At 46.8% G+C, this 26,890-nt stretch overlaps 2 protein-coding genes across 14 annotated transcripts in view; both read left to right on the forward strand.

Annotated features, from left to right (window-relative positions):
- Positions 1 to 95: 95 nt before the first annotated feature.
- CDHR4 (cadherin related family member 4) lies at positions 96 to 11,145 on the forward strand. Of its 12 annotated transcripts, none has more exons than XM_027038741.2 (19): positions 96 to 3,008; positions 3,357 to 3,541; positions 3,666 to 3,828; positions 3,905 to 3,996; positions 4,512 to 4,622; positions 6,210 to 6,313; positions 6,508 to 6,644; positions 6,928 to 7,111; positions 7,210 to 7,363; positions 7,620 to 7,713; positions 8,018 to 8,221; positions 8,302 to 8,441; positions 8,663 to 8,813; positions 8,893 to 9,113; positions 9,343 to 9,485; positions 9,984 to 10,040; positions 10,142 to 10,232; positions 10,457 to 10,487; positions 10,984 to 11,145. In XM_027038741.2, the coding sequence occupies exons 1-19, from the start codon at positions 2,960 to 2,962 to the stop codon at positions 11,037 to 11,039; spliced, it is 2,367 nt and encodes a 788-aa protein (XP_026894542.1). In that variant the 5' UTR covers positions 96 to 2,959; the 3' UTR covers positions 11,040 to 11,145. The 12 variants fall into 12 exon arrangements, 9 of the variants coding, with proteins under 9 accessions (XP_026894542.1, XP_014932562.1, XP_026894543.1 ...); XM_015077076.3 differs by having other exon boundaries at positions 10,460 to 10,487; XR_008297146.1 differs by lacking the exon at positions 9,343 to 9,485 and having other exon boundaries at positions 10,984 to 11,109.
- A 2,183-nt stretch (positions 11,146 to 13,328) lies between these two features.
- IP6K1 (inositol hexakisphosphate kinase 1) overlaps positions 13,329 to 26,890 on the forward strand; it is a 60,507-nt gene continuing 46,945 nt past the window's right edge. The window contains exon 1 of one of the 2 annotated variants that reach the window (XM_027038738.2): positions 13,329 to 13,467. The gene's annotated coding sequence lies outside the window, so the exon portion shown is untranslated. Of the gene's footprint in view, positions 13,468 to 20,589; positions 21,681 to 26,890 lie in introns of those variants that run through there. The other variant, XM_053219370.1, reaches the window with a different exon arrangement.

The following is a 26,890-nucleotide window of genomic DNA, read 5'->3' on the forward strand; positions in this document are numbered from 1 at the left end:
GGAGGGCTCGGTTAGCCGCGATTCCTGCCGCAACATCCGCATTCCCTCTGCCCGCACCACTAGCCACCACTACGGAGAGTGAGCGCAGGAGGGTTAGGGCGGCGCTCTCTGCCCAGAATGGTCCGAGTCCGTTCCTGGAGACCACTCCAGGATCCAAGGCTGTTCGAGGATACAGTCTAACTTGAGACAAGACTAATCAGTAGACAGAAAAATACCGGAAATGGGGGGCAGACGGGCTTGTTTGGGAGAGGGGACTCAGAGGAGGCAGCATTCTGTATGTGATCTGAGTGAGCCATCATGGGAGATAAAGAAGAGTATTCTAGGGGCACCTGGGTGGCTCAGTCGGCTGAGGGTCTGACTCTTGACTTTGATTCAGGTCATGATCTCACGGTTTGGCCATGGGGCTCTGCGCTGACAGCGTACTACTGCCTGCTTGGGATTCTGTCTCCCTCTCTCTTTGCCCCTCCCCCAATTGCTCTCTATATCTCTATTAAAATAAATAAAAATACACTTAAAAAAAAGAGGGGTATTCTAGGCAGATGGATCAGCCAGTTAAAGGCCCGGACAAGAGAGGATTTCGACAGGGCTTAAGACAAAGAAGGACCAAGTGTCTAGACGTGGTAGTTGGGGGAATGAGGAGATCAGCAAAACCAGTCTCCTAGCGGCCTTAGAAAGAAATACAGGGATTTGTTTGTGGTGCAATGGGGGAGCACTGGGACTTTGGAGCAGGGAATGGCCTGGGCTGGCTCCTGTTTAAATAATCCCATCTGCTTTAGGAGAACCACTCTGTAATCAGAGTGGAGGCTCCTGCCCTCATCCACCAAGAGAAGGGAGGGCCTGGGTCTGCGTGGGGCTGGGGCACAGAAGGGGGTGAATTTGGGGTATGTTCTGGAGTTAATATCAAGTTTTGCTGATGTATGAATATGAGTAGGGAAAGAGGAGCATCTAGCATGACTCCTAGATTTCTGGCCTGAACAACTGGTTGGATGGAATTGCTGTGAATTGATCCAGGAAAGACTGGAGAAGAACAGGTTTGGGGAGGAAAACCAAATGATTATTTGTGGACATGTGACCCTTGAGATGCCTGTTAGACATCCTATATGAGATGCCGGGTCAGCCACTGGGTGACTCTGGAATTTGGGAGAGAAATCAGCACTGAAGCCTTAGATCTGGGAGGCAAAGTGAGTGGATGGTATTTAAGGCCATTGACTTGGAGATGGGAGAAGTGAGTATAGACAGAGGAGGGCAGCAGTCAGGACTGAGTCCTGGAGCACTCCTCTGGGTGGTAGTAGGAAAGCAGAACCAGCAAAGGAGCTAAGCAGGAGCAGCTGGGGAGGTGGGAGGAAACAGAGTGTGGGCACTTTAGGAGCCAAGGGAGCAAGTGTCAAATGCTACCAAGGAGATAAGATTGGAGAATGAGTTGCTGAAGCTGGTAGTATGCAGGTCTCTGAGGACTCCAACAGGGCAGTTTCATGAAGGGAGAGACGAACTTGATGATAGTGGGCAGAAGCAAGTGAGAGATGAAGAATTGGAAAGAGCAAGTGTAAACAACTTTTTAAAAATTGACATATAAATTTGGGGCATCTGGGTGGCTCAGTCTGTTAAATGTCTGACTCTTGATTTTGGCCTAGGTCATGATCTCACAGGTTTATGAGTTTGAGCCCCACATCAGGCTCTGGGCTGACAGTGCGGAGCCTGCTTGGGATGTTCTCTCTCTTCTCTTTCTGCCCCTCTTTCTCTCTCTCTTTCTCTCTCTCAGAATAAATGAACTTTCAAAAATAAAAAAATTTAAAAATTGACATATAGCATAAATATAACAATTGGACAACTCTCAAAGGTACAGCTCAATAAATTAAAAAAAATTTTTTACATTTATTTATTTTCGAGAGACAGAAAGAGGCAGAGCATAAGCGGGGAGGCAGAGAGAGAATGAGACATAGAATCTGAAGCAGGCTCCAGGCTCTGAGCTGTCAGCAGAGAGCCCGACGTGGGGCTCAAACTCACAAACCGTGAGATCATGACCTGAGCTGGAGTCAGATGCTTAACTGACTGAGTCACCCAGGCACCCCTCAATAAATGTTTTTTAAAGTTTATTTATTTATTTTGAGAGACACAGAGACAGCACAAGTGGAGGGAGGGGCAGAGAGAGAGAGAGAGAGAGAGAGAGAGAGAGAATCCCAAGCAGGCTCCATGCTGGCAACACAGAGCCTGATGCACGGCTCAACCCACAAAGCCATGAGATCATGACCTGAGCCTAACCAAGAGTTGGACACTTAACCGGCTAAGCCACCCAGGCGCCCCCAGCTCAATAAATGTTAAAGTCTGTAGACACTTATGCATCTGTCACCTAGATCAAGGTAGAAACTGTCCCCAGCTCCTCCAAGAGGCCACTTTGTGCCCCCTCCAGTTGATATCCTCCCCCCACATAACCACTAATTTGATTTATATCACCAAGGATTCTTTTTGCTTCTTGAATGTAGACAACTTTTAAGAGATTTTGTTGATGGCTGGGCTCAGATTTTGTAGACAGATAATGTTTTAATGGTGAGGGGAAGTGGGCAACTGGGGTTTGGACTCTGTGGGGTAGCAAATCCTGAGCCCAGTTTTCCTGGATGCTGTGCTTGTGCTGTCTCCAAGGACTGCATGACTGAGACTTACTTCCCTGAACCTCAGTTTCCCTACCTGAAGTTTGATCCTTTTCCCCTAACATTTCCTTTGGGTTGTAGTAAGAACGGGGGGATTCATCAGAAGCAGTGAAACCTGGGGTTGTCCAGACCTCTTAATGCCTGTCTGGAGTCTAGAGCTCAAGTCACCAGGGATGGGCGGAGCTAGAATCTGGGAGGCTCAGGAGTGCAGCCTGCCCAGCTGTGTTTAAGCGACTCACCTGACAACAGGGTGAGCCTGACAAACACGGCTGGTCTTCTGGAGTCTCCTCTGCTGTCTGCGTCTTGAGGCCACTATGGCACTGCTCAGGATCCTGGCGCTTCTGCTTGCTCTGACTGTCTCTGGTGAGGAGCTGGTGGGTGGGGGAACTCCAGTTCTCACGCCCAGCCCCCCCATTCCACACTAGAGTGGAATTGTGACCCTTCTTGGATAAGCTACCATGGAGTGCAGGGGCTGGGGGAGAGCAAGGGAAAAGGGCAAAGATCTAACTCCCTGACCCTCATTTCTTATCATGGCTGCTTCCTCAACCAAGTGCTCAGGTCTGTGAAATGAGCTGTGCCATTGTTGGATATGGGGGACAAGGAAGAGTTTTGGCTGCTTGGCCCCTAGATGTGACCAGGCCCTGAGGGAGAAGGTCAGGACTATGCTTGTGTGTGGGGGGACCTCCAGTCTGAATTGTCTCTTCCTCACAGAACTCCACTGCCTGCCCTGGTTCATAAATGTCTCTGAGAGCCAGGGACCCGGCACGATCCTTCAGTCCTTCTCCTTCAACTGCACTTCTCACATGCCCACCCTACAGTTGGTCCATGTGCAGCCACCCACCACCTTCTTCAACCCACCCAGCCTGACCAGGTGGCAGGGGATCTATGTGGGCATGGTAGGGTCATGGGCACAGATGGGAGCCATGGGGGAACACGGGCAGTCCCTAAATTCACAAAGCCACAGGCAGTATAGGGGGGTGGAGAGCCTACAGTCCCACATGCGCTGTCTACCTGCCACAGGTGACCTTAAGCAGCTCGGCCCGGCTGGATGCTCTATCGGTGAATCACTATAAGCTGCAGCTGCGGTTCACATGCGGCAACCATGTGATGGAGGGACCACTCTCTGTGGATGTGCGGCGGGACCCTGGTCATAGTGCATGTGCTGGCCGATTTGCCAGCCCAGGTGAGGCCAGGGGCAGCAGGCAGGGGGTGGGCAGGCATGGCCTGAACAGAGCCTCCCTGACCTCTCCTCTGGCTAGCTGGAGAAATCATTCAGGTTCTGGAAACAGTCACACCTGGGGCCAGACTGTACACTCTGCTGCTGCCAGGCCTGGAAGTCCAGCGTGCCCAGGTGAGCCCAGCACATAGGTAGTGGGGGACAGAATGAGGGAGGCACATGGGGAGACCAAACTGGGCCCCTTCTTGTCCCAGCCCCTCTCTAGCCACCCCCCCCCCCTCCCCCCCCCGCCCAGCAGAGGAACACTTTAGTGTCAGCTAAGCCTCTGCGTGATGTATGTTCTTGGAGAGAGCCGCTGTTGGCTGCCCATCCCCAAAGACCATGGCTGTTCCTATAAGGACATCTCATGTGTTCTTTCATGTTCTCTGTGTGTACTGAATTCTCCCTGAAAATTGTGTTACTTTTGTAATCCCCAAAATAAATGCAGTTTAAAAAGCAAAATAATTGGTTTAAAACCAGAGAAGATTGAGGATCGGGGCCAGGGGTGGAGGTTGGGGACCCACCCTGTATCGGGGTATGGGAGGGTTTGGTGTGGACAGGTACTTGCTAGGTTGCTGGGGGGTTTTGGCAGGGATGCTGTGGGGCACTGGGGGCTGAGGCTGGGGCTTCTAGAATCTCTGTCCTGTCAGATAAATATCATCAGTGCCCAGGACCCTCCATACTTTCCTGGACCTTTCTCCATCAATGGTCAAGGTTGGCTGCTGGTGCCATCCCAGGGCCTCAAAGGCCAGGCTGAAAAGGTGAGCATGACTTGGGACCTGGGGATACCCATGGATGGGGCGCACAATGGACAGAGCCACCACTTCCTGGAGGTTTGTTTGTTCTTGGCCTCCTAGATTTTGCTGCCTCGTGTTCAGACATAGCCACCTGTACATGCTGCCACATGATGGCTATTCTCCCACATTTGCCTGGTTCTGTGATGGGTTCTGGAGTTCCAGAAAGAAAAGGGAGCCCCTCATGCCTCTAATAGAATTGAGAATGTTCAAAACATTCACACAGGAAGAGAAAGTTCTGGGTAAAGTGGCTAGTACAGTCTGGAGAAGGCTAGAGAAATTCCTTCGTTGTTATTATTTTTTTATTTAAAAAAATTTTTTTTCAACGTTTTTTATTTATTTTTCGGACAGAGAGAGACAGAGCATGAATGGGGGAGGGGCAGAGAGAGAGGGAGACACAGAATTGGAAACAGGCTCCAGGCTCCGAGCCATCAGCCCAGAGCCTGACGCGGGGCTCGAACTCACGGACCGCGAGATCGTGACCTGGCTGAAGTCGGACGCTTAACCGACTGCGCCACCCAGGCGCCCCTGTTATTATTTTTTTAAACATTAAAAGTTTTTTCGGGGTGCCTGGGTGGCGCAGTCGGTTGAGCGTCCGACTTCAGCTCAGGTCATGAGCTTGTGAGTTCGGGCCCCGCGTCGGGCTCTGTGCTGACAGCTCGGAGCCTGGAGCCTGCTTCGGATTCTGTGTGTGTGTCTCTCTCTGCCCCTAACCCACTCGCATTCTGTCTCTGTCTCTCTCAAAAATAAATAAACATTAAAAAAATTAAACATTAAAAGTTTTGTTTTTGTTTTTTGCTTTTGAAGTTTATTTATTTATTTTGAGAAAGAGTGTGAGCAGGGGCGGGGCAGAGGGAGAGGGAGTGAGAAAGAATCCCAAGAAGGCTCTGCACTGTCAGAGCAGAGCCAGATGTGGGGCTTGAACTCACGAACCAACCCGTGAGATCATGACCTGAGCTGAAATCAAGAGTCAGATGCCTAACCAACTGATCCACCCAGGAGTCCTGAGAAATTCTTTCTTTAAAATTTCCATGCCTTTTTTTTTTTAAAGTTTATTTATTTGTTTTGAGAGAAAAAGTGCAAGTGGGAAAGGAGAAGAGAGAGAGGGAGAGAGAGAATCCCAAGCAGGCTCTGCACTGTCAGCACAGAGCCCTATGCAGGGCTCAAACTCATGAGTTGTGAGATCATAACCTGAGCCAAAATCAAGAGTCCAATGCTTAATCTACTGAGCCACCCAGGTGCCCTGAGAAGTTCCTTCTTTAAAATTCCATGTTTTAGTGACTGGCTCTTAGTAACTCTAAATGATGTTTCATTGTGTATAACTCAGATATCACACTTCTTTGAGCTGTTTGCATCCTAAAGGAAATATTTATGGCCCCAAGAATGGGACTTAAAGGAGTGCCTGTAAGCATAGAGATCATGGGGTGGGAGTGGGGGCTCCTTGTGGAGGGCCCCAGGTGGGGGGGGGGCGGTTGCTATTTGAAGGGACGACTGGGCATAGACATACAGGTATACACACACTGTAGTTCCCTTACTGTTCTGTGTGCACTGCAGGTCTTCCAGCTTCAGATTTTGGTGACTTTTGGACAAAATCGAAGCTGCCTTGGGATGCTCAAGGTGAAAGTTTTGCCTGTTCCCTCCAGCCTGATCTCTTTCCTGTAAGGCTCCCCTACCCTGAGTACAGTGAACGAGACATGGCCTAGCCCCAGGGAATTGGGAGTGAGGTTAAGGGGTGGGGTTGCTGGGGTGTCCCCAGCTAGCTCGGGTATGAGGGAAGCCCCAGGGGAGGGGCACGCCGGCAGGGCCAGGGGTGGCGGGAGAGGGCATAGCTAGTTTCCCCCTTTTGGTCCAGGAAGCAAGCCTCGAATATCACCATCCTGGAGGACCTGCCCCCCGGGGGTAAGGTGGTTCAGGTTCGGGCCCGGGGCTTCGACGTGCGCTACGAAATCCTCTCCCCGGTGCCCTGCCCCCTCTTCTCCATCGGACGTGGTGAGGGGCATAGTGGGGAGCGGTGCGGGATGCCTCCCAGGCTGGTCCACAGTGATCCGCACTACCTCCTCGCCCTGCTGAGAAACGGGGCTGAAACCCAGGCAGACACGGGCGCGGTGCCGTTTGGGGGCCGGGCTAGAATTAGAGGCGAGCCTTGGAGGAGGCAGCTGGGGTGGCCAGACTCAGCCCCCTCCCGCTGAGGGTGGATTAGGTGTGAGGGTGGGGACCAAACCGACCTGGGGGCGGGTCTAAACTCAGCATTCCCCGCCCCTACGCCGCCCAGCCGACGGTGTGATTCGCACCACCGCGCCTCTGGAGTTAGCGCAGGCCCCGGGCGCGGCGGTCACTAGACTGAGAGTGAAGGCCTACGAACGGCTCAGGCCGTGGGTCAGCGTGGAGCTCGAGCTCACGGTGAACGTGCGCTCGGTCAACCGCTGGCCTCCGCGCTGCCTCCCAGCGATGCTGGTGTGAGTATACAGGAACCTTACGTAAGCTATAGGGGTGAGAACCATGGTTCTCCTGGTCCAGACTGACTTTTGCCCTGCCGCCGGCATTCTGCTCCCAGGACTCAAATCCCCGAGACGACGCCGGTGGGCACCGTGCTGAACACCTTCACTTGTGCTGATCCAGACTCTCCCGGCTCCATCCTCGACTACCAGCTGCAGTTCCACAGCCCTCCTGGCTCAGCTAGCCTCTGCCTTCGAGACAGGGTCCTGGAGGTGCCCAGCCCCTGCCTCCTGACCCACATGCAGGGTGCTGGGGACTGTAAGGTGGAGGGGTCGGGGGGCAAAGGTCTGTGGGAGCTGAGACCAATGCCATGAGGGAGATGGTGGTGGAGCCAATCTGCACCCACAGAGCTGGAAAGCAGAGGCTCAGGGTTGACCATGTGTGGTTGCCCTGACCTGAGGTGGCCCAGTGTGGCTCTAGACTTTTCCAGGCCTTGACTCAGCCTCACTCTGTGGCCCCTCTGGCCAGGTGAATGCCACACTGGACTGTGATGCTCGTGGGGCCTGCTTTCAGCATGCAGCCTCCATACTGGTGCTCGATGGTGGTCAGCCCCTGATGACCAGTGAGTAACCATACCCAGGCCTGGACATCCAGGACAGGGCTGTTCTGTACCTCTCTCCCCATCCTTAAGATAGGGTCACCTCTCCTCCCACAGAAATCAATAGGGCACAGTTGTCTCCCTAGGGTGGGACATATGTCTCCTCTCCTAGACACCTCCCCACCCAGGGAGGAATGGCTATTGTTCGTCCTCCTTCCAGACCCTCTCCCTCCTTAAACCCCCAGGGCAGGGCCATGTCTCCCCCCTTAGACCCTAGAGAATGGCTGGGCACCCCATGCCAGCTCCTTGACTGTCAAATGGCCTCCAGCTGAGGTGCCAGTACTGGTGATGGTGACTCCTGTGAACGAGTTCTCCCCAGCCTGTGTCCCACACAAGTTCCGGATCCGGGAAGATGCAGGGCCCCACACTCTGCTGGGCTCTGTGGTGGGCATGGACAAGGATTACCCACACAACAACATTGAGTACTACATCTCTGGAGGGCCTACCATCTTTTCTGTGGACCGTCTCAGTGGTACTCCCACCCCAGGGCTGGGATGGAGGGTTGGAACCAGAGTTGACTCTGCAGGCTGAGGCTGTGGGCATCTCTTTTAGGGGAGGTTCATCTCCTGGGATCTTTGGACTATGAGCTGCAGACATTATACAGGCTCAATGTCCTGCTGATTGACCATGGCCAAGACCAGGACCCCACTCACCACCGCTCTGGTTCCTGTACAATTACCATTGAGGTTGAGGTAATTGAGCCCCAAGGCCTTGGGAAAAATTGGAAAGTGTTCACATCTTCCTCTAGCATTCTGCTTTTCCACCCTGTGCCTAAGTTTCCTCCGTTAGTTGGTTGAAAAGGGATGGTGCCTCATTATGGAAACCTTTGGAGCCTGTTGCCTGATACCTAGGCTCTGGAGGAGACTGAGGGGCTGGCCTGAGGATTTGGGGTGACCTGGCTATATTCCTGCAGGATGTGAACGACCATGCCCCGGAATGTCAGCCTCCATTTCAGGAACTCACCATCTACGCTCTCCTGGGCCATAGTGTGGAGGTGACCAAGGTGTCATGTTGGGTTCCTCAGGAGCCACAGCGTCTGGCCTTCTCCTACAGCATTGTGGGAGGTGAGGATCATGGGGGCCACCAGGCTGTTGGGGAAGGAGCAGGCCAAGGCCAACAACGGTCCCCTTGTTCTGCTTTCAGGGAATAGTCAGAGCCGATTCAGCCTGCAAGGAGCCACCCTGGTGTACAACAACATCTTGTTGGGGCCTCTCTGGCCAGAGCAGTTCTATACTTATGAGCTGTTGATCCGTGTGGCCGATGCAGGTCCCTCCATCCCCCACCTCAGTACCACAGCCACCGTCAGTGTGCATCTAATTCCCTGGAGCGCCAGCACAGTGGCCACCCGCACCCACAGATCCACAGTGAGGGGGGGTCCTTGGGACCTTGGGGGGTAGGACGAAAGGATCTTGAAGGGCAAGGAGATCCAGTTTCCCCAAGTGGAACTATGGGGGAAGGCATTCCAGAGGGAACCGTTGAACATAAGGAGCCTGGCAATACAGAAGAGCAACTCTGGGGTGTGGGGTAGCCCAACCCTTGGAGTGATTTGAAGGCTGGATGATCATTTTGCCAGGGCTGTGGCCCCCATTTCAGGTGCCTTCAGTGATGACACCCCTGCTTGTGACCGACACAGAGGCTTTCTGGCAGCCGGAGCCCTGGTTTGTGGTGGTGCTGACAGTGACCAGCGCCCTCTTTGTCTTGGCTCTGGGCTGGCTCCTCCTCAGGCTCTTCCAGGGGTAGGGTTCTTATTCCTGGGCTCTTGCCCCAGCCCATTAATGGACCTCATCTGTGATAGGTGCTTTCACCAAGATTTGGTGACAATGCCCAAGTTGATGAGCAGGCAAACTGCCATTAATGGGGGCTGCTCTCCCTCCAGAGGTCATCAGGTTAGAGGCAGAGAGGCACTAGGGGGAAATTGTCTCCATTGTTGGCACAGCTTGGTCTTGGAATGGAGTGGGTGTGGATGAGACCCAGTGCTCGACACTCAGAGTCTATCATGCACTGGGCATTTGCCCCTATTCCTGACCCCTATCCTCCACTTGACACTTGTTCTGCCCCTAAGGGTGAGTTTTTTATGGGCACAGGACTGACCCAGGGGAAGGTGGGGTAACAGTGTGGGCATTGCATATGGACATTGGCTATCTCCAGTATACAGGGGCAGATGGATGGTGCTGGTTCCTGGAGTCAGCAGGTCTGCAGCCCTCACTGCTTGGTCCCTCCTCCTGTCATTTTAGGTTGGTCCAGATGCATCAGACACCAAGCAAACCAGCCCAGGCTTTGCTACTAAACGGGTCAGTTTCCTTTGCATACCTCTATGCCTGAGAGTCCATCTCTTAAATTCAGCCTGGGGCCAAGAGCCTTATCCTGTATTCGTGCTTTTACTTTGCCCCAGCATCCAGGGAACTGAGGAGTCCATTCAGGGGTTCATGGAGGCACCGAGAATGGAGATGTCCCAGGCACCCAGCAGTGTCGACCTGAGCTTGGTGTGTCAACATACCATCCTGTATAGTGGGCACTGGGCTGCTCTAGAGGACTCCCCTCCCAAGCCTGCCTCCTTCCTTGTGGCTGGCTACCTCTGTGGTAGAGCCCATGCCAGCACCATCAGAATGGAGGAGGGAGGTGGGATCCTGACCCCTATGGGAGCAGACCTCCACCTGCTCCTGGGGGCAGGGCTCAACTTATTACCCCCTCTCATTCTTCCCATCAGCAGCACTTTGATGGCAGAGCACAGGACTCCCGTGAGTCCCCCTTTTCCCAAACTACTCTTCACCTGGGTCCACTTTCTCTCCTTACCCCATCTCAGCGTCTCCTCCTACCACCAGGCATCCACTATCTACTCTTTCCCTGAATGGGGTCTGTTCTCACCCCAATGTTTCTCAAACATCTGTTGGGCCAGAAGGTAACTCAGACCTGGTCTGGTTCCTGCCCATGGCAGAAGCGGTGGTGAGGGGAAAGTCCCCCAGATATTACATTGTCATCAGTGATTTATGGCAGATTAATCTGGCACTGGGCTTAGGGAAGCTGGTGTTCAGTTTGGGGAAATCAAGGATGCTTCCTGTGCATTTGAGCTAGACCTCACAGGAGTGCTGAGAAAGGAGGGAAGGGACGAGTTGGATCAAGCAGAAGGAGGGTCTCACCAAGGGTTCTGGAATGTCTTCCCCTACCTTTAAGGGAAGGAGGCTGTTCTGCTGAGTCCAGCAGTGCCCTCTCTCCCTCCTGACCATTTGAACTCAGGCACAGGCAGAGATTACCTGTTCAACACGCTCACAGGAGCCCGGCGCTGGCTCTGAAGCCAAGAAGCTGCTTCACTGTTTGTGGAATTTTTTCTTCCCATGATCATGCTGTTGAGTTTTTAAGTTGATTCAATAATAAACAAAATTACAAAAGAAGAGTCCCAGCCTTGAAAACCATCTGTGGGAGAGGCTCTGGGATCTGAGCTTCCTTGTTCTCACTTGGAGAGTGCCTTGCCTTCTGGGAAGCCTCTAGGGAGTAGTAAGTTTAGTTTAGTTTTGTTTTTTTAATTTTTTAAATGTTTATTTTGGAGAGAGAGACAGAGTGTGAGTGGGGGAGGAGCAGAGAGAGAGGGAGACACAGAATCTGAAGCAGGCTCCAGGCTCTGAGCTGTCAGCACAGAGCACAGAGCCTGATGCAGGGCTCAAACTCACAAACGGTGAGATCATGACCTGAGCTGAAGTCGGACGCTTACCGACTGAGCCACCCAGGCACCCCAAGATTAGTTTTCTTTTAAGAAGGCATTGTATGATGCTCTGACTGATCATGATTAACGCAGAGGTAAGAGGCTGTTATCCTTGTGACAGAGGCCTCCAATCAGCCTGTTCCTTCAAAGACCACCTGCTCTAGCAGACGGGGAGGGCCCAGGAACTTCCTTTTCCCACTGAAAGGAATACATTGTTGCTGTTTGAAGCCCCCCCCCCCCCCCCACCTCTAGGGCTCTGCCAACTGTGTGTGGTTTTCTTGGGAAGGATCTGAACTTTTGCACTGAGGTGAGGGTTGGGGCAGACTTAAGACCCTTGTGGCATGGATGGCTATGAGGGATTGATGGTAGCCCCCTTCAGACGGGATATTCCTATTTCTTCCTGATCTCTTTCTTCTGGTGTCTTGGCCCTTATCCCTCCCTATGCTGAGCTGAGCTGTTGCACTTAGCCAGGTGGCCTGCAATAACGTGCAGGAGGGCAGGTTCTGTTGGATGCAGTGCTAGCTCATTCCCCTTGCCCAGCCTCAAATCAGGTCTCAGGTTATTGCCAGCTCTCCAAGAGGACCTGCTGTCTGGGTAGAGGCTACCTTTCCTGAGGTATCCCTAAGTTCTTTCAATCTTCTCCCCCGTGTCAAGTCTGTGGACCTGAACCCTCTCAGGGCAATGGAGGACCTCCTTTCCTGAGCCAGTTATGGTGTCCCAGTCAGGGAAAAAGCCAAGTGTCTTCTGTGGGAAAAGTATGCTTCATGGTGTTCCCCCAAAAGTGAGGGTGTTAGAGCTTGCCCAGGACAACCTGAGAGCAGGCTGTTGCTGGAAGTGTTACAGGCAGACTTTTCTGAGCACTTACCCTGCTCTAAGGGCTCATTTGTTATCTTTGTTTTACAGATGGGGCAACTAAGCCTCAAAAGTCACATAACTAGCTAGTTCTGGCACTTGATGTGGGTCCAGGCTGTGTGATTTCATTTGAGTTCCTAACCCTGAAACCAAGCCCAGGGTTAGGTGCTCTGAATGGGGGGCCAGGGATAACCATTTTCCTGGGACTCCTAGCCTCTGAGATAGATCATGACAGTCCAGGGCAAAAGCTGTGTCACAGGTACTCAAAGACAAGATACTCTAGGGGAGGAAGAGACGAATTTCTGTTGTGTGCCAGGGCTTGTGTTGGGCACCGAACTCAAGGCAAAAGGACAAACGTGGGCAACGGGCCAGGGACTGCTTGGAGGAGCACACAGGGCTGCACCTCGCCATTGATGAGGGGCAAAGGTGGAGAAACCACTGGGAATAGGGAATTATACTCTGATGCCAGTAGGAGGAGGTATGAGATCCGGTGCCTCCATTTCCAGAAGGGGCGTGACCTTGGCCAGGCCTCCCCCTCTGCGCCTCAGTTTCCTCACCAGTGAACCTGGACAACAACCCCTCCCTTCCAGGATGGGTGACAAAAAAAAAAACATATAGCACACAGCAGGCACTCCCTAAGTGTGTGCGCGTGTATGAGAAGACGCCGTGGGCTCCCGCAAAAAGGCTACACACGCAAAAAGGCCAAGGGCGCTAGAGCCTCAGAATCGCCAGCAAAAGCTCTGCCTCCAGCGACTCCAGGAACGAGGCGCATGCGCCAAGCGATGCCGTCACAGTCACGTCCTGAGGCGATCGGCAAGGGCCGTGAGAGGCAGGCTCTGATTGACAGGCCAGCCGACCTGTCAGCGAGAAGCACTCCCTTAGGCCTAGGACGAAGATGCTGTTGACTGGGGATAGCCTCAGCCGGGGGCGGGTTCTTTGCCGTCCTGGTTACTATGACGCCCGGCCCCCGCCCCCTCGGCTGGCCGCCATCTTGTTGTTGATCCGTACCCAGTGGGCAGCGCCGGGAGCTGGACCGAGCGGCCGGTGCGGGGCCGCTACTGCGGGGCTCATCCACCTGCGCTGCCTGCCAGGGGCGGGCCGAAACCTGGAGGCCCGGGGGGCCCAGCTCCCGTGGGGAGCCGTGGGCGCCCACTGCCCGGGCTGGGCCGGTGAGTGACAGGAGCCGGGCCGAAAAACCGGCCTGACGCCGGCGGGGCTGGCGGCGGCGGGCGCGGGGTTGGAGCCGGCATGCGCGGGGCTGAGGCATCCGCCAAGCATCGCTCGAACAGTGCTCGAGCGCCCTGACCCGCTTCCCGTGGCGCCTCCCGGATACCGGCGCTGAGGCGGGTGGACAGCCTCGGGGTTGAGGTCTGAGCCCCGCGCCCGAAGGCCGGCCGGCGGGGTAGTGGGAAATAGCTCCGCTGACCGGTACCGCTGAAACGTGTCCATTGCCAGCCTGATGCTCTCTGGGGTATTCTGTTGCTGCCAAGTGAGAAATACACTTACCTCTTTCTTAGATGTGGTTCCTGCAAGTGTTTTTCACACTGCTTGGAAACTTAGACTAGACGGACCAGGCTAAAGCCCCCGCGAACCCAGGCAGGCCAGTGTCACGGCCCTGTGATTCTGGCAGGGCTAAGGCCCTCTGCCAGGCTCCTGCCTCCTGTGCTCCTTGGAGCTCACTGTTTGCTTCTTCCTGAAGAGCCTGCTTAAATGTTCACGATGCCCGAGTTTTATTTTGGAACATAATTTCTTTGGTTTGTGACCATTTTTTGGTCTTGTAAAGTCTTCTTTTTGCTCTAGAAGAAAGTGAGTATTATGGTGATGACTTGGTTGATTTTATCTCCTGAAGAGATATTCTGCCAGTGTAATCAGGAGACAAAGGAAAAGTAGTACTGTGTTAGAATCAGAAAAAGAAATGAAACTTAATTTTTGTCGTTGTGATGGTATGGAACTGCCAAATTAACTTTTAAGAGGCTAAGTGTATCTTGCCCAATGAAAACAGACTGTCAGGCCTCCTTCCTGTGAGGGTGAAAGGGTTAGAGACCTTGGGCAAGGTGTTAGATCTAGGAAGAGTTCTGAGTGCTCCAAAACACATTGCTCTTTCCATGTGGTCCCTTGACTCCTCTGCAAAGGCTCTTTGTATGTGGTCATAGAAAAAGCCTGCATGAGTGAACTAAGAAGTGAGGCAACAATACTTTGTGCATTTGTGTCAGGATCTTGTCGTCTTAGAATGTTTAATTTTGAAATAAACTAGCTCCTTTTTAAAAAAATTTTAATTTATTTTTTTTAATTTGTGAAAGAGACTAGCTCCTTAATCAGGAGATCCTTTTTGAGAAGATGCTGAAACCAGAAGAGGCCTGTTGCTGTGGCCTTACTTGTGAGAACACAAAGACTCTTCCTTGTATTTATGTAATTCACCTGTAAATGTCAGCACTTTTAACTATCATGAGCAACAGACACACTTTGTGACGCTCTGGAGATCCTACACTGAAGTCAGAAACTGCTGCAGGCTTGGGATGAGATCTGATGTCCTAACGTGGCATTCAAGCAGTCAAGGTGCTGCTGCCCAGCGGGCCCCAGCCCACCTCTCCAGGGCTTATCCTAATCCCCATTAACCAAATGATTTGCTAGACATTCCATACATGGAATTTCCCTACACAGTTCTCTTGCCAGCTGAGTACAGTGACTTTTGCTCCTCTTTGGAATATCCTTTTTCTTCATCTCCACTTCTCTTTTCTCCAGGGTCCAGCTCAGCGAAACACTTCCCAGATGTTCCAGTCCCAGAGGGTACTCTGACCTGCAGCAGCATTATTGCCCTTATTCAAAAAACAAAATAGTATTTGCTCTTTTAAGAATATTTTGTTTGTTTCCTCTAAGACCTAACCCATTTCCTACAGAGACTGTGTTTTTGTGTCTTCTTGTACCTGCATGTAGTAGATGAGAACTAAACGTTTATGAGAGTGTGTTAAATTTGTCTGAGTTCGTAACACCCTCTGTATTTAAACAGGGAAATGGAGAGAATAGGCACGTAGAAATGAGAATTTGGTGGCCATGGATCTCTACCTCCTGTCCTGCCTGAAGTGCTTGTACCTCAGTGCTGTAGAACAGAGGCAGAACTTGCTCAAAGTGCAGAACTGAAGCCTGAAAACAAAGTAATTCTGCATCTCAGAAGAGGCTGTGTGGCCCATCCCCTCCCTGGCTAAGATGCCATATTGATTCTTGGAGAAAACATGTATAGGGTGAGCATAGGGCTGGGTGCTGAGATTCTTAGACCCCCTTCTTGGGTGGGTCTTGGTCTCACAGCCACCTTGGACTACTGTAAATGTGTCTATTATTTGCTGCTTGCCTTGGTCCCAGGGCTGCCCTGAGGCTATAAGGAGCAGTGAGGAGAGAGCTGGGGAAAGGCCGCACAGTGCTCTCCATCTCTGACTTCAGACAACGGAGCAGTCAGAGATTTTGTTTGTGCTACTGGATGTGTGCTTTTGCCTTGGTTTTAAATCAGATTTTATTTTCTTCCTCTATTACAGCAGAATGTGAGCAATGGATTCTGAGTGGGACAGCCTAAGACATGTTGGTTCTCTTATGAAAAGTGATAGATCAAGGCTGTCATATTTGCTGCTATGGTTTGAAGTTGCATTTATGTAGGAGGTATTACAAATGAGTTTTGATGGGAAAACCTGTTCGAGGGCTGGATCCCTGTTAGGGACATTGTTTTGTTGCTTACAAAATCTGCTAATCTCTTCTGTAAAAGTTTCATTTGTGGGTAGAGGTTTAGATCATTTATTCCTTTCCCTTCATTTTACAGAAGATGGGCAGTCTAGGTGAGTAGGTTAGGACTGGACTCTTTTCAAGTCTAAAATTTGATGTCCACGAATCAGCTTGAAGTCCATAAAAATCTGGGTGTGTTAGGATTAAATGAACACTTATAAATGACTTATTCTGTAATTGAAAAGTCAGGTAATGACGAGTGGTGGTGAAGATGTGGAGAAATCAGAGCCTTCATACACAGAGAATGGTATGAATGTAAAATAATGTAGCCAGGGACAAATCAGGTATTTTTTATGTTTGTGCCAGTAGATCTGTGCTTTTGCCTGGATTTGGAAAATAGTCTGGCAGTTCTTGAACTGCTTAAACATAGAGTTACCATACGACCAAGCAATCCCACTCCTAGTTATCTACCCAAGAGAAATGAGAACATAATGTCCACACAAAAACCTGTATATAAATGTTTATAGCAGTGTTATTTATAGTAGCCAGGGAGGAAAACAACTCAACCATCTTCTCAGTTGATAATAAAAACGTGGTGTATACATACAATGGAATATTGTTTAGCAATAAAAAAGAATGCGGTGCTGTTACATGCTACAACATGGATGAACCTGGACATGTGAAATGAAGGAAGCCAGACACAAAAGATCACATATTAAATGATTCCATTTGTATGAAATATCCAGAATAGAGATCAGAAGTAGATTAGTGATTGCTTAAGGCTTGGAGGTAGATGAGAGCATAGGGGAATGATGGCTAAAGGTTATTGGGTTTCTTTTTGAGGTGACAAATATGTTTAAAAATTGTAGTGGTAGCTGCACATGCCTATGAATATACTAAAAACCATTGAATTGTACGCATTAAGTGGGTGAATTGTATGGTGTGTGATTGTTAACTTAAAGCTGCTATAAAAAACAACTTATGTAAGTAATATATATTCACTAGTTTAAAAAAAAAGATAAATATATGAGTAACAGGAAGAAATAAAAATAAAGAAACATCCATAACTTTCACTGTTTTAGTGTATAACCAGACTTTTTTTCCCTTTGTCTTTAATTTTTACAAAAATGAGATGATGCCATACATCCTGACTTGTACCTTTTTGCAGTCAGCAATATATTATAAACATCCGTGTTGGTAAATGATGCATTTACATCATGGGCCAGTTGGCAGCAAATTGAGGGAAGCAGAATGTAAGGGACTAGGGTGAACTAGCAAGCGCAGGCTTATCTGAAGGGTCACTGTTGCTCAGTTCCAGCCAGTGGTGTACCACATCTTGTGATTTTTTTTTTTAAAAGAAAACAAGAAATCTGAATTTTTATGTGAAATTTCATGATTATGTATTTATGAAAAAAATGTTTTATTTATTTTTGAAAGAGAGAGAGAGAGACAGAGTACGAGAGAGAAGGAGACACAGAATCCGAAGCAGGCTCCAGGCTCTGAGCTGTCAGCACACAGCCTGATGTGAGGCTCGAACTCATGAACCGTGATATCGTGCTCTGAGCCAAAGTCAGATGCTTAACTGAGCCATCCAGGCATATCCGCCTGATTTTTTTAATTTGGCAATGAATTAAGGAAATTTGAGCCACTGTGCTAGTGAAAAAAAATCCCTTTGCAGACCAGAAATGGCAAAAAATTTGAATTGCCTGTTGTGTACATTCCCAGCTAAAGTGGAGCAAGGTGACAGTCTGCCTTCTTGTTTCAGCTCTAACACTGTAAACAAGTGTCCTTTTAGTGGTCTGCTTAGTACCATATTTTAAAAATATTTTTGTGCTTTTTGGGAATTGTGCTGCTTAAAATGGCTCTCAAGTGTATTGCTGAAGTGCTGTTAATCTTCCTAAGCACAAGAAAAGAATATGGAGAAAATCTGTGTATTAGATAAGTTTTATTCAGAAATGAATTATAGTACTGTTGACTGAGAGTTCAGTATTAATGAGTCAGTAATATCCAGTAGTTCCCCCTTATCCATAGGGTATACTTCCAGGACGCCGGGTGGATGCCTGAAACTGAAACTGAACCTTATATGTACTATGTTTTTTCCTATACATACATACCTAGAATAAAGTTTAATTTATAAATCAGGCACAGTCAGAGACTAACAACAACAATAATAAATTAGAACAGTTGTAACAATATACTGTAATAAAAGTTGTGTGGATGGAGTCTCTCACAATGTCTTGTATTGTACTCAGCCTTCTTGTGATGATGTGAGATGGTAAAATGCCTACATGATAAGATGAAGTGAGCTACATGATGTAGGCATCGTGACGTAGCTGTTAAGCTACCAGTGACCTTCTGAACATACTTTGCTTCTGGACCATTTGCTTCTGGACCTTGATTGACTCTGGGTAACTGAAACCATGGAAAGCAAAAGCATGGATAAGTGGGGGGACTACTGTATTTTAAAGTGTCTTTAAATAGATATGTACAGGTTATATATTTTATGTATGTAGCTCTGGAAGGTTATGAATTGATTGGTTGACAAACATGTGACCAGAGGCTCACAGAAACCTAACCCTATTTTTCCCCTAGGATAGGGGCTTGATATTTGCTAATTTGGTGTTAGCAGTGACTTTATAAAATGTAGCTACTGAGAATAATGAGAAGTCTTATGTATCAGGCTACTTTTGTTCAATGTGATATTTTAGAGTTTCATCCATTTTGTTGTGTTACTTTTTATTCCTGAGTAGTATTCCTTTTTATGGCTATACCATTTGCTGATGGGCATTTGGGTTGTTTCTAATTTGGGGCTCTTATGAATAGAGAGAGATGCGATAGATGTTTTCATACAAGTCTGTGTGTATACATACCTTTATTTCTCTTCAGTAAGTATCTGAGAGTAGAATGGCTCTGACTTACAGACTATTTATTTATTTTTGAGAGAGGGAGAGACAGAGTGTGAGTGGGGGAAGGGCAGAGAGAGGAGACACAGAATCTTGAAACAGGCTCCAGACTCTGGAGCTGTCAGCACATCAGAGGAACACTGTTTCAGGAAATGTTAAGAGTCCTTTGGACTCTGGGCCCAGTTTTGTTATTCATCCCTCATAGCTTTCAGCTCCAAGCTTCATTTTCTGCTTTTGCGGGATTTCTATACCTTCCCATCATGAGACAAGAACTAATGGACGCTCCATTGAGGTGGGAAGTTGAAGTAACCAGGAACAGTTTATTGCAGGTACACACAAGCTTCTAGATGGAGAGGGTCTGTTCGCTTTAAAACTTACGTCAGTGCTTATCAACCTTCTGGATTTCTTTAATTGATGCAGGCCAGGAGGCTTCTTGGTCATTCACAGGGTTCACAGAATTCATCTTTCATCTCTCTATGGAGCTTGGCCTTGGTGATTTTTGCGTTTGTAAGTGTTCAGGCCTACTTACCACGGTGGACACTGCCTCTTTATTTTTTATTTTATTTTTATTTTATTTTTTAATGTTTTTATTTATTTTTGAGACAGAGAGAGACAGAGCATGAGCAGGGGAGGGGCAGAGAGAGAGGGAGACACAGAATCTGAAGCAGGCTCCAGGCTCTGAGCTGTCAGCACAGCCGATGCAGGGCTCGAACCCATGGACTGTGAGATCATGACCTGATCTGAAGTCGGATGCTCAACGACTGAGCCACCCAGGTGCCCCGACACTGCCTCTTTAGACTGTTAGTCAAGTGGGGTGTATTTGCTACTTTAAATTTTAATTTTGATACTGTGAATTTTAATTCACATGGAACTTTTTAAAGTTTGAGTCTTCTTTGTCTATGATCTTCCATGTGTAGTGTTAGAAAACTGGTACCAACCCAGAGGTCTTAGTTAAGTGTTCTAGATTTTAATTTCTGGGAGCAGCAAGCAGTGATTTTTGTGAGGAGTATTCATCCTTTAGGTCCACCCCCCCACCACCCATTAAAAGTCATTTCCACATTTTGCCTATTCATAGCATCTGCATTGTTTTACCATTGACTTCTTGGGCCAGTGGTCAGTGGCTAGTTTCTTGGTTATCAGAGTCCTCTTAAAAAAAATTTTTTTTAGGGGCACCTGGGTGGCTCAGTCGGTTAAGAGGCCGACTTCAGCTCAGGTCATGATCTCGCGGTCCGTGAGTTCGAGCCCCGCATCAGGCTCTGTGCTGACAGCTCAGAGCCTGGAGCCTGTTTCAGATTCTGTGTCTCCCTCTCTCTCTGCCCCTCCCCCGCTCATGCTTTGTCTCTCTCTTTGTCAAAAATAAATAAACATTAAAAAAAATTAAAAAAAATTTTTTTTAATGTTTATTTTTGAGAGAGAGAGAGAGAGAAAATGAGAATGAGTGGGGGAGGGGCAGAGAGAGAGAGAGAGGGAGGGAGACACAAAATCTGAAACAGGCTCCAGGCTCTGAGCTGTCAGCACAGAGCCCGATGCGGGGCTTTAACCTATGAACTGTGCCGAAGTTGGATGCTTCACTGACTGAGCCACCAAGGCACCCCCTTAAAGTTAGATTTACAATGCAAGTAACTATTATAGGATTTAGATGTGTTTTTTTTCCTCTTATTTATTGATAAGGAAACATTTTCTTTTTTTAATAATGTTTTTGATCCCTTTGTTTTATTTTTTAAATTATTTTTTACTTTTTAATTTTATTTTTTTTTAACTTACATCCAAATTAGTTAGCATATAGTGCAACAATGATTTCAGGAGTAGATGTCTTAATGCCCCTTACCCGTTTAGCCTATTCCCCCTTCCCACACCCCCTGTAGTAACCCTCTGTTTGTTTTCCATATTTATGAGCCTCTTATGCTTTGTCCCCCTCCCTGTTTTTATATTATTTTTGTTTCCCTTCCCTTATGTTCATCTGTTTTGTATCTTAAAGTCCTAATATGAGTGAAGTCATGTGATAGTTGTCTTTTCTCTGACTAATTTCACTTAGCATAATACCCTCCAGTTCTGTCCATGTGGTTGCAAATGGCAAGATTTCATTCTTTTTGATTGCTGAGTAATACTCCATTGTATATAAATACCACATCTTTTTTTTTTAATTTTTTTTTAACGTTTATTTATTTTTGAGACAGAAACAGAGCATGAATGGGGGAGGGTCAGAGAGAGAGGGAGACACAGAATCTGAAACAGGCTCCAGGCTCTGACAGGTCAACACAGAGCCTGACGTGGGGCTCGAACTCATGGACCACGAGATCATGACCTGAGCCAAAGTCGGACGCTTAACTGACTGAGCCATCCAGGCGCCCCTATAAATACCACATCTTCTTTATCCATTCATCCATTGATGGACATTTGGGCTCTTTCCATACTTTGGCTATTGTTGATAGTGCTGCTATAAACATGGGGGTGCATGTGTCCCTTCGAAACAGCACGCCTGTATCCCGTGGGTAAATACCTAGTAGTGCAATTGCTGGGTCGTAGGGTAGTTCTGTTTTTAATTTTTTGAGGAACCTCCATACTGTTTTCCAGAGTGGCTGCACCAGCTTGCATTCCCAGATAAGGAAACATTTTCAGATGCTGTTCTCAGAAAGGTTTCTCCTGACCATGGACATTGATGCCGATTGTTAGCACCCAAAGTGTTTCTGGGAGAATTTGAAACCCTCCAAGATTATGTTCCCATTCTTGAAAATATTGTGAAGTTTTCCAGGATACCGTGCTTTCTTCAGGTGGGATAGCTATGGAATCTTAGACATTTTTTAGAGTGTGGAGACTTCAGGAATTATTGTATTCAATTTCTAGGTGGTGACTACAGTTGCAGAGAATAAGTGATTTTCTTAAGTGAACGTCTGATTCTGAAACTCTGGCCTTGCTTCCCTGCCAGCATGACAAGGAACGGAAGGAATATTGTCTCACTAGTCTGAAAGTTTTGGGGTTCCCACATCATTTTGTAAAGGCAGTAAACTTTCTAAGCAAATGAACCTTCAGGTATACTGCTGACAGTGCTAATAAGTTCATGCAACAAGTGATGCCTACCTCAGCTCTCCTAGGAAGCAGTCAAGGAGAGTGAATGCTGGTATTTTTAAGTACTTTCTAGCTGTGGAACCTTACTTTGACAAGTCAGCTGACTGACTTCTCTGTTTACTACTATCCATGTAATACTGGTTAATCACACCTACTCCCCTTACCTCATGGAGTTGATCAGATAAAGGGAAAACTTGTCAAATGGTTAATGTATGACTTACTTTAATTTCTCAAAAAATATTTGGAAATAGTTTCCTTTGGCTCCCATAGTTTTGCCCGATCCAGTCCACTCTACACTGTGGGCTGTGCAAATCTGAGTCCTTGGCCTGTTTGAAGCTGTTCAGTGACCTCCTAGTAGGAAGTGGGTCAGGTCCCAGCCCCGGAATGTAGATGAGGAACTTCCTCACCTGGTTCTTAATGGTCTCTAACTGCATCTCTTGACCCTCTAGCGTCAGATGTTTCAGGTGACTCTCTTTCCTCCCTCTGGGCCATTGCCCATGCTTTTATTCCCCCACCCCACCTCCCCATCTCGCTTCCTGTCAGACTCTAGTTATCTTTCAGATTTCAGTTTAGATGCGGTATGTTCTACAAACCCTTTCCTGACCTGCACCTTCCATCTTTGTTAATGGCCACTCTTGGTGTTTCATTCCTCATTGTAACATTTACCATAGACTTAAATTTGCTTATTTGTCTCTCCTTTCTACCTGTCCTGCATCCTCACTTTCAGTTTTCTGAGGACAAGAACTGTGTTTGTCTTAGTACAGTATTTGTTCTATGGGGTCTCATTCATTGTAGCCACTCAACATATACTTAATTATATACTTTAAATTTTTTTTTGCAGATTTTACTTTAATGGTCCTGGATTGATTTGGAGACTTTATAGTTGCTATTTGGTCACAAACCTGATTTAGTGGAGAGTATTTTGAAACTTACTTATAAAGATTCTGCTCAACTGGAAGATGTGTGGGTCAGGGCCAAGTAGCACACTAGATACTTTAGGCAAGCACAAGATGTGCATAGGCCGTTTTATTTATTTATTTATTTATTTATTTATTTATTTATTTATTTATTAAATATTCTGCATGAAGATTAAAATGATTTCTTTAGCATAAAACAATGAATGCTTAGAAGTTTCTTCTGTGTTTGGGAAAATGTATTATAAAATATGTGATTGTGTTAGCTATTTTATGAGTCTCTCTAAAGAAAGTGCCTAACTTTGGCCTCAGGGAGCTGAATATTAAGCTTGAGTAACTCCCCAAAGCAGAGTATACCAGGCAGGGCTGCTTGGACCCTTAAGCATGTTAACTTGGCTGTTTACAGTGTTGTATTACTTTTGATCGGTAAATTGTGAATAAAGCAGAGCTGTGTGGATTTTATTTAGGTAATAACGTTTCTCACTTTTGGTCTATACTACTTAACCTTTTCAACTCCTTCAAACAACTGTCAGTGACCCTTTGGGAGACAAAAACCACACAGGAATTTGAACAGGTAAAGTTTAATATAAAGAATTGTTAACTGTAATTGAGGATTGGAGTAATGAGAATTTGGCTAGTAAAAAGTAGAGTGAACTCTAAGTCATATAGAAATAGCATATGTAGGAGCAGCCATTACCCCTAGCATTGATACAGAGCACTCAAGGAAGATACCTTCTGAGGGCTGAGATTCGTATCATGGAGATGGGGGTAGTCATACCTAACTGGATGGCAGAGAAAGTCATTGTGGTGCCACATTGGTAGATCATGCTAGAAGTCTACCCTCTAAGATGTTGGAGAAAGCCACTTATGGAGAGGCGTTTTGCTGGAAGCACTCTCTACTTCAGTGAGGTGTCAGAGGAAGCTGCTGGCCACTGTGTGCTGCTGACCGTGATACATTCTGGGAGTCAGGCAGCCACCAGTGGCTGGGCACTGAAAGGAGCTGACTGGGTGGCAGAGGCCTGGTGAGAGGAGCATATTTTTTTGCAGACTTTCCCTAGTGTCTTTCACTGACAAAACTTAATATCTGGCAAAGGAAAAATATTTAATGAGTCCAGCTCCGTTTTTGCAGAGCGGGTGGTGATGGTTGGGTTTGGAGCCAAGAGATAATACACTGATAACTGGTAAGCTGCTATTTGTCAGAGTTATATGAACAGGTTGTTAATAATTTAATAAGTATTTTCTTGACAGAATACTGTTGTTGCTACCATCTGTTTTTAAATTTGTGTTAATGTAGGAATTAAGTGCGTAAGTGCTGTTCTGTTCTAGCCAGAGACAACTTCTGTTCTGAATTTTTTCATCATAGGTTAGTCATCCAGTTTTAAAATTTCATATAAATGGAATAATACTATATGGAATAATACTTGTATAATAAATAATACTAAATGGAATAATACTCTCATGTAGGGCTTCTTTCACACAGTATAATGTTTTGAGAATTCCCTGCTGTTTGTATCAGTAGTTCATTCCTTTTTATTGCATTGTGCAAACATTCCGGTTTGTCTGTTCTGTTGATGGACATCTGGGCAGTTTCCATTGTTTGACTTACGAGTAAAGCTTCTATGAACATTTTCGTACAAGTGTTTTTGGGGGATATACACATATATTCATTTCTCTTGGGGAATAGAGGGGAATAGAATTGCTGGGTTACAGGTAGATGTGTGTCTAGTTTTAAAAGAAACTTTTGGGTTGTCTGGGTGGCTTGGTCAGTTAAGTGTCCGACTTCGGCTCAGGTCATGATCCCATGGTTGGGGTTCATTTTCCTTCCTATATGGATGTCTTCTTGTTCTAATACCAGCACCATTTGCTAAAAAGATGTGTATCTGTTATCTCTTGACTCCAAAACTTAGTAGTTTAAATATTTTATTTTATTTTTGGGAGGGCGCAGAGAGAGAGAGAGTGACAGGATCTGAAGCGGGCTCCGTGCTGACAGCAGAGAGCCTGATGTGGGGCTTGAGCTCATTAACTCATGAGATCATGACCTGAGCCCAAGTTGGACACTTAACTGAGCCACCAGGCGCCCCAAAACTTAAGCAATTTAAAATAGCAAACATTTATTGCCTCAGTTTATGAGGATGAAAAATTTGGAGTGGCTTAGCCAGGTGGCTCTGGCTCACAGTGTCTCATGAAGTTGCAGGTTAAGATGTCTTGTGGGACTGCAGTCATCTGAAGGTTTGCCTGGAACTGGAGGATCTGTTTCTAAGATGACTTAACTTGGCTTTTGGCAGGAGGCCACAGTTCTCTGACATGTGGGCTCTCTGAGTATCCTCATGGCATTCTATGATCCTCCTCCAGAATGAATGATCCAAGACAGAGTAAAGAAGAAGCTTCTTATGACCTAGTCACAGACTGTCCCTTCTGCCATATTATATTCTGTTCCTTAGAATTGAGTCACTAAGTCCAGCCCATACTTAAGGGGTGGAGAGAAGAAGGCTCTACCTTTTGGGGGAAGAACTATCAAAAAATTTGACAGTTTAAAACTATCACAACTTTCACTTTCTATTTATTTGCTTTAGCACTTACGTAAAAAATGAATTGACTATAGGTATGGACCTATTTCTGGGATCTCTGTTCTGTCAATTGATCTATTTGTTTATATGCTAATACCCACTGATAAGTCTTGAAGTCAGTAGTATATAAGTCACCCAACTTTATTCTTCTTTATAAGATTGATTTGGGTATTTAGGGTTCTTTATATTTCCATACACATTTTAGAATTAGTTTTCCAATTTCTCTAAAAAAAGCCTGCCGATATTGTGGTTGGGATTCCATTGAATTTATTGGTTCATTTGAGGAGGATTGACATCCTAACCATATCAAGTCTTCTAATCCATACGCCTGGTGTAGAACTCCATTTATTGATGTCTTCTTTAATTTTTCTGGATTGTTTGGTTGTTTTCACTGCAGAGATTTCACATATCTTATAAATTTATCCCAAGATGTTTGATGTTATTTTAATGCTATTGTAAATGAAATGTCTTTTTTTTCGATTTTACTTACTAATTTAATTTTTTTAATGTTTATTTACTTTTTTGAGAGAGAGACAGACAGAGCGTGAGCAGGGGAAGGGCAGAGAGAGAGGGAGACACCGAATCCGAAGCAGGCTGTAGGCTCCAGGTTCCAGGCTCTGAGCTGTCAGCACAGAGCCTGACGTGGGCTCAAACTCATGAACTGCAAGATCGTGGCCTGAGCCAAAGTTGGACACTTAACCTACTGAGCCACCTAGGCACCCCTATCTATCTATCTATCTATCTATCTATCTATCTATCTATCTATTCATTTTATTTATGTATGTATGTATGTATGTATGTATGTAAGTAAGTAAGTAAGTAAGTAAGTAAGTAAGTAATCTCTGCACCCAACATGGGGCTTGAACCCACAACCCTGAGATCAAGAGTTGCATACTTCACTGACTGAGCCAGCCAGGTGCCTCATAAATGAATTGTCTTTTAAAAAGTTATAGTAAAATGTAGAAAACAAAATTTTACTATTTTAACTATTTTTAAGTGTGCAATACAGTAGTATTAAGTACATTCACAGTGTTGTGTTACCATATCACTATTTCAAGAACTTTTTCCATCATCTCAAATACAAGCTCTGTATCTATTGTACAGTGTCCTATTTTCCCCTCCCCTCAGTCCATTGTAACCTCTAATATACTTTCTATCTCTAATATACTTTCTACTTCTATGAGTTTGTTTTAGATATTTGATATAAATGGAATCATATAATTTTTGTTCTTTGATGCCTGGCTTATTTCATTTAATGTTTTCAAGGTTCATCTATGTTATAGCATGTATCAGAATTTCATTTCTTTTTATAACTAAATAATATTCCATTGTATGTATATAACACATTTTATCTGTCCATTCATCTGTTAACGGACACAAGTTGTATCTACTTTTTGGTTATTGTGAATAATGCTGCTATGGACATTAGTGTAT

The sequence above is a fragment of the Acinonyx jubatus genome, chromosome A2 (assembly GCF_027475565.1).
Source record: "Acinonyx jubatus isolate Ajub_Pintada_27869175 chromosome A2, VMU_Ajub_asm_v1.0, whole genome shotgun sequence".
Taxonomy (NCBI): domain Eukaryota; kingdom Metazoa; phylum Chordata; class Mammalia; order Carnivora; family Felidae; genus Acinonyx; species Acinonyx jubatus.

Bases quoted from the DNA above. Each gene is read 5' to 3' on its own strand.
- CDHR4 (XM_015077075.3), top strand. From the start codon at position 2,960: ATGGCACTGCTCAGGATCCTGGCGCTTCTGCTTGCTCTGACTGTCTCT. The intron at 4,623-6,209 runs GTGAGCATGACT...TGTGCACTGCAG, and splicing joins TCAAAGGCCAGGCTGAAAAG to GTCTTCCAGCTTCAGATTTT. The intron at 7,364-7,619 runs GTGCCCAGCCCC...CCCTCTGGCCAG, and splicing joins TTCGAGACAGGGTCCTGGAG to GTGAATGCCACACTGGACTG.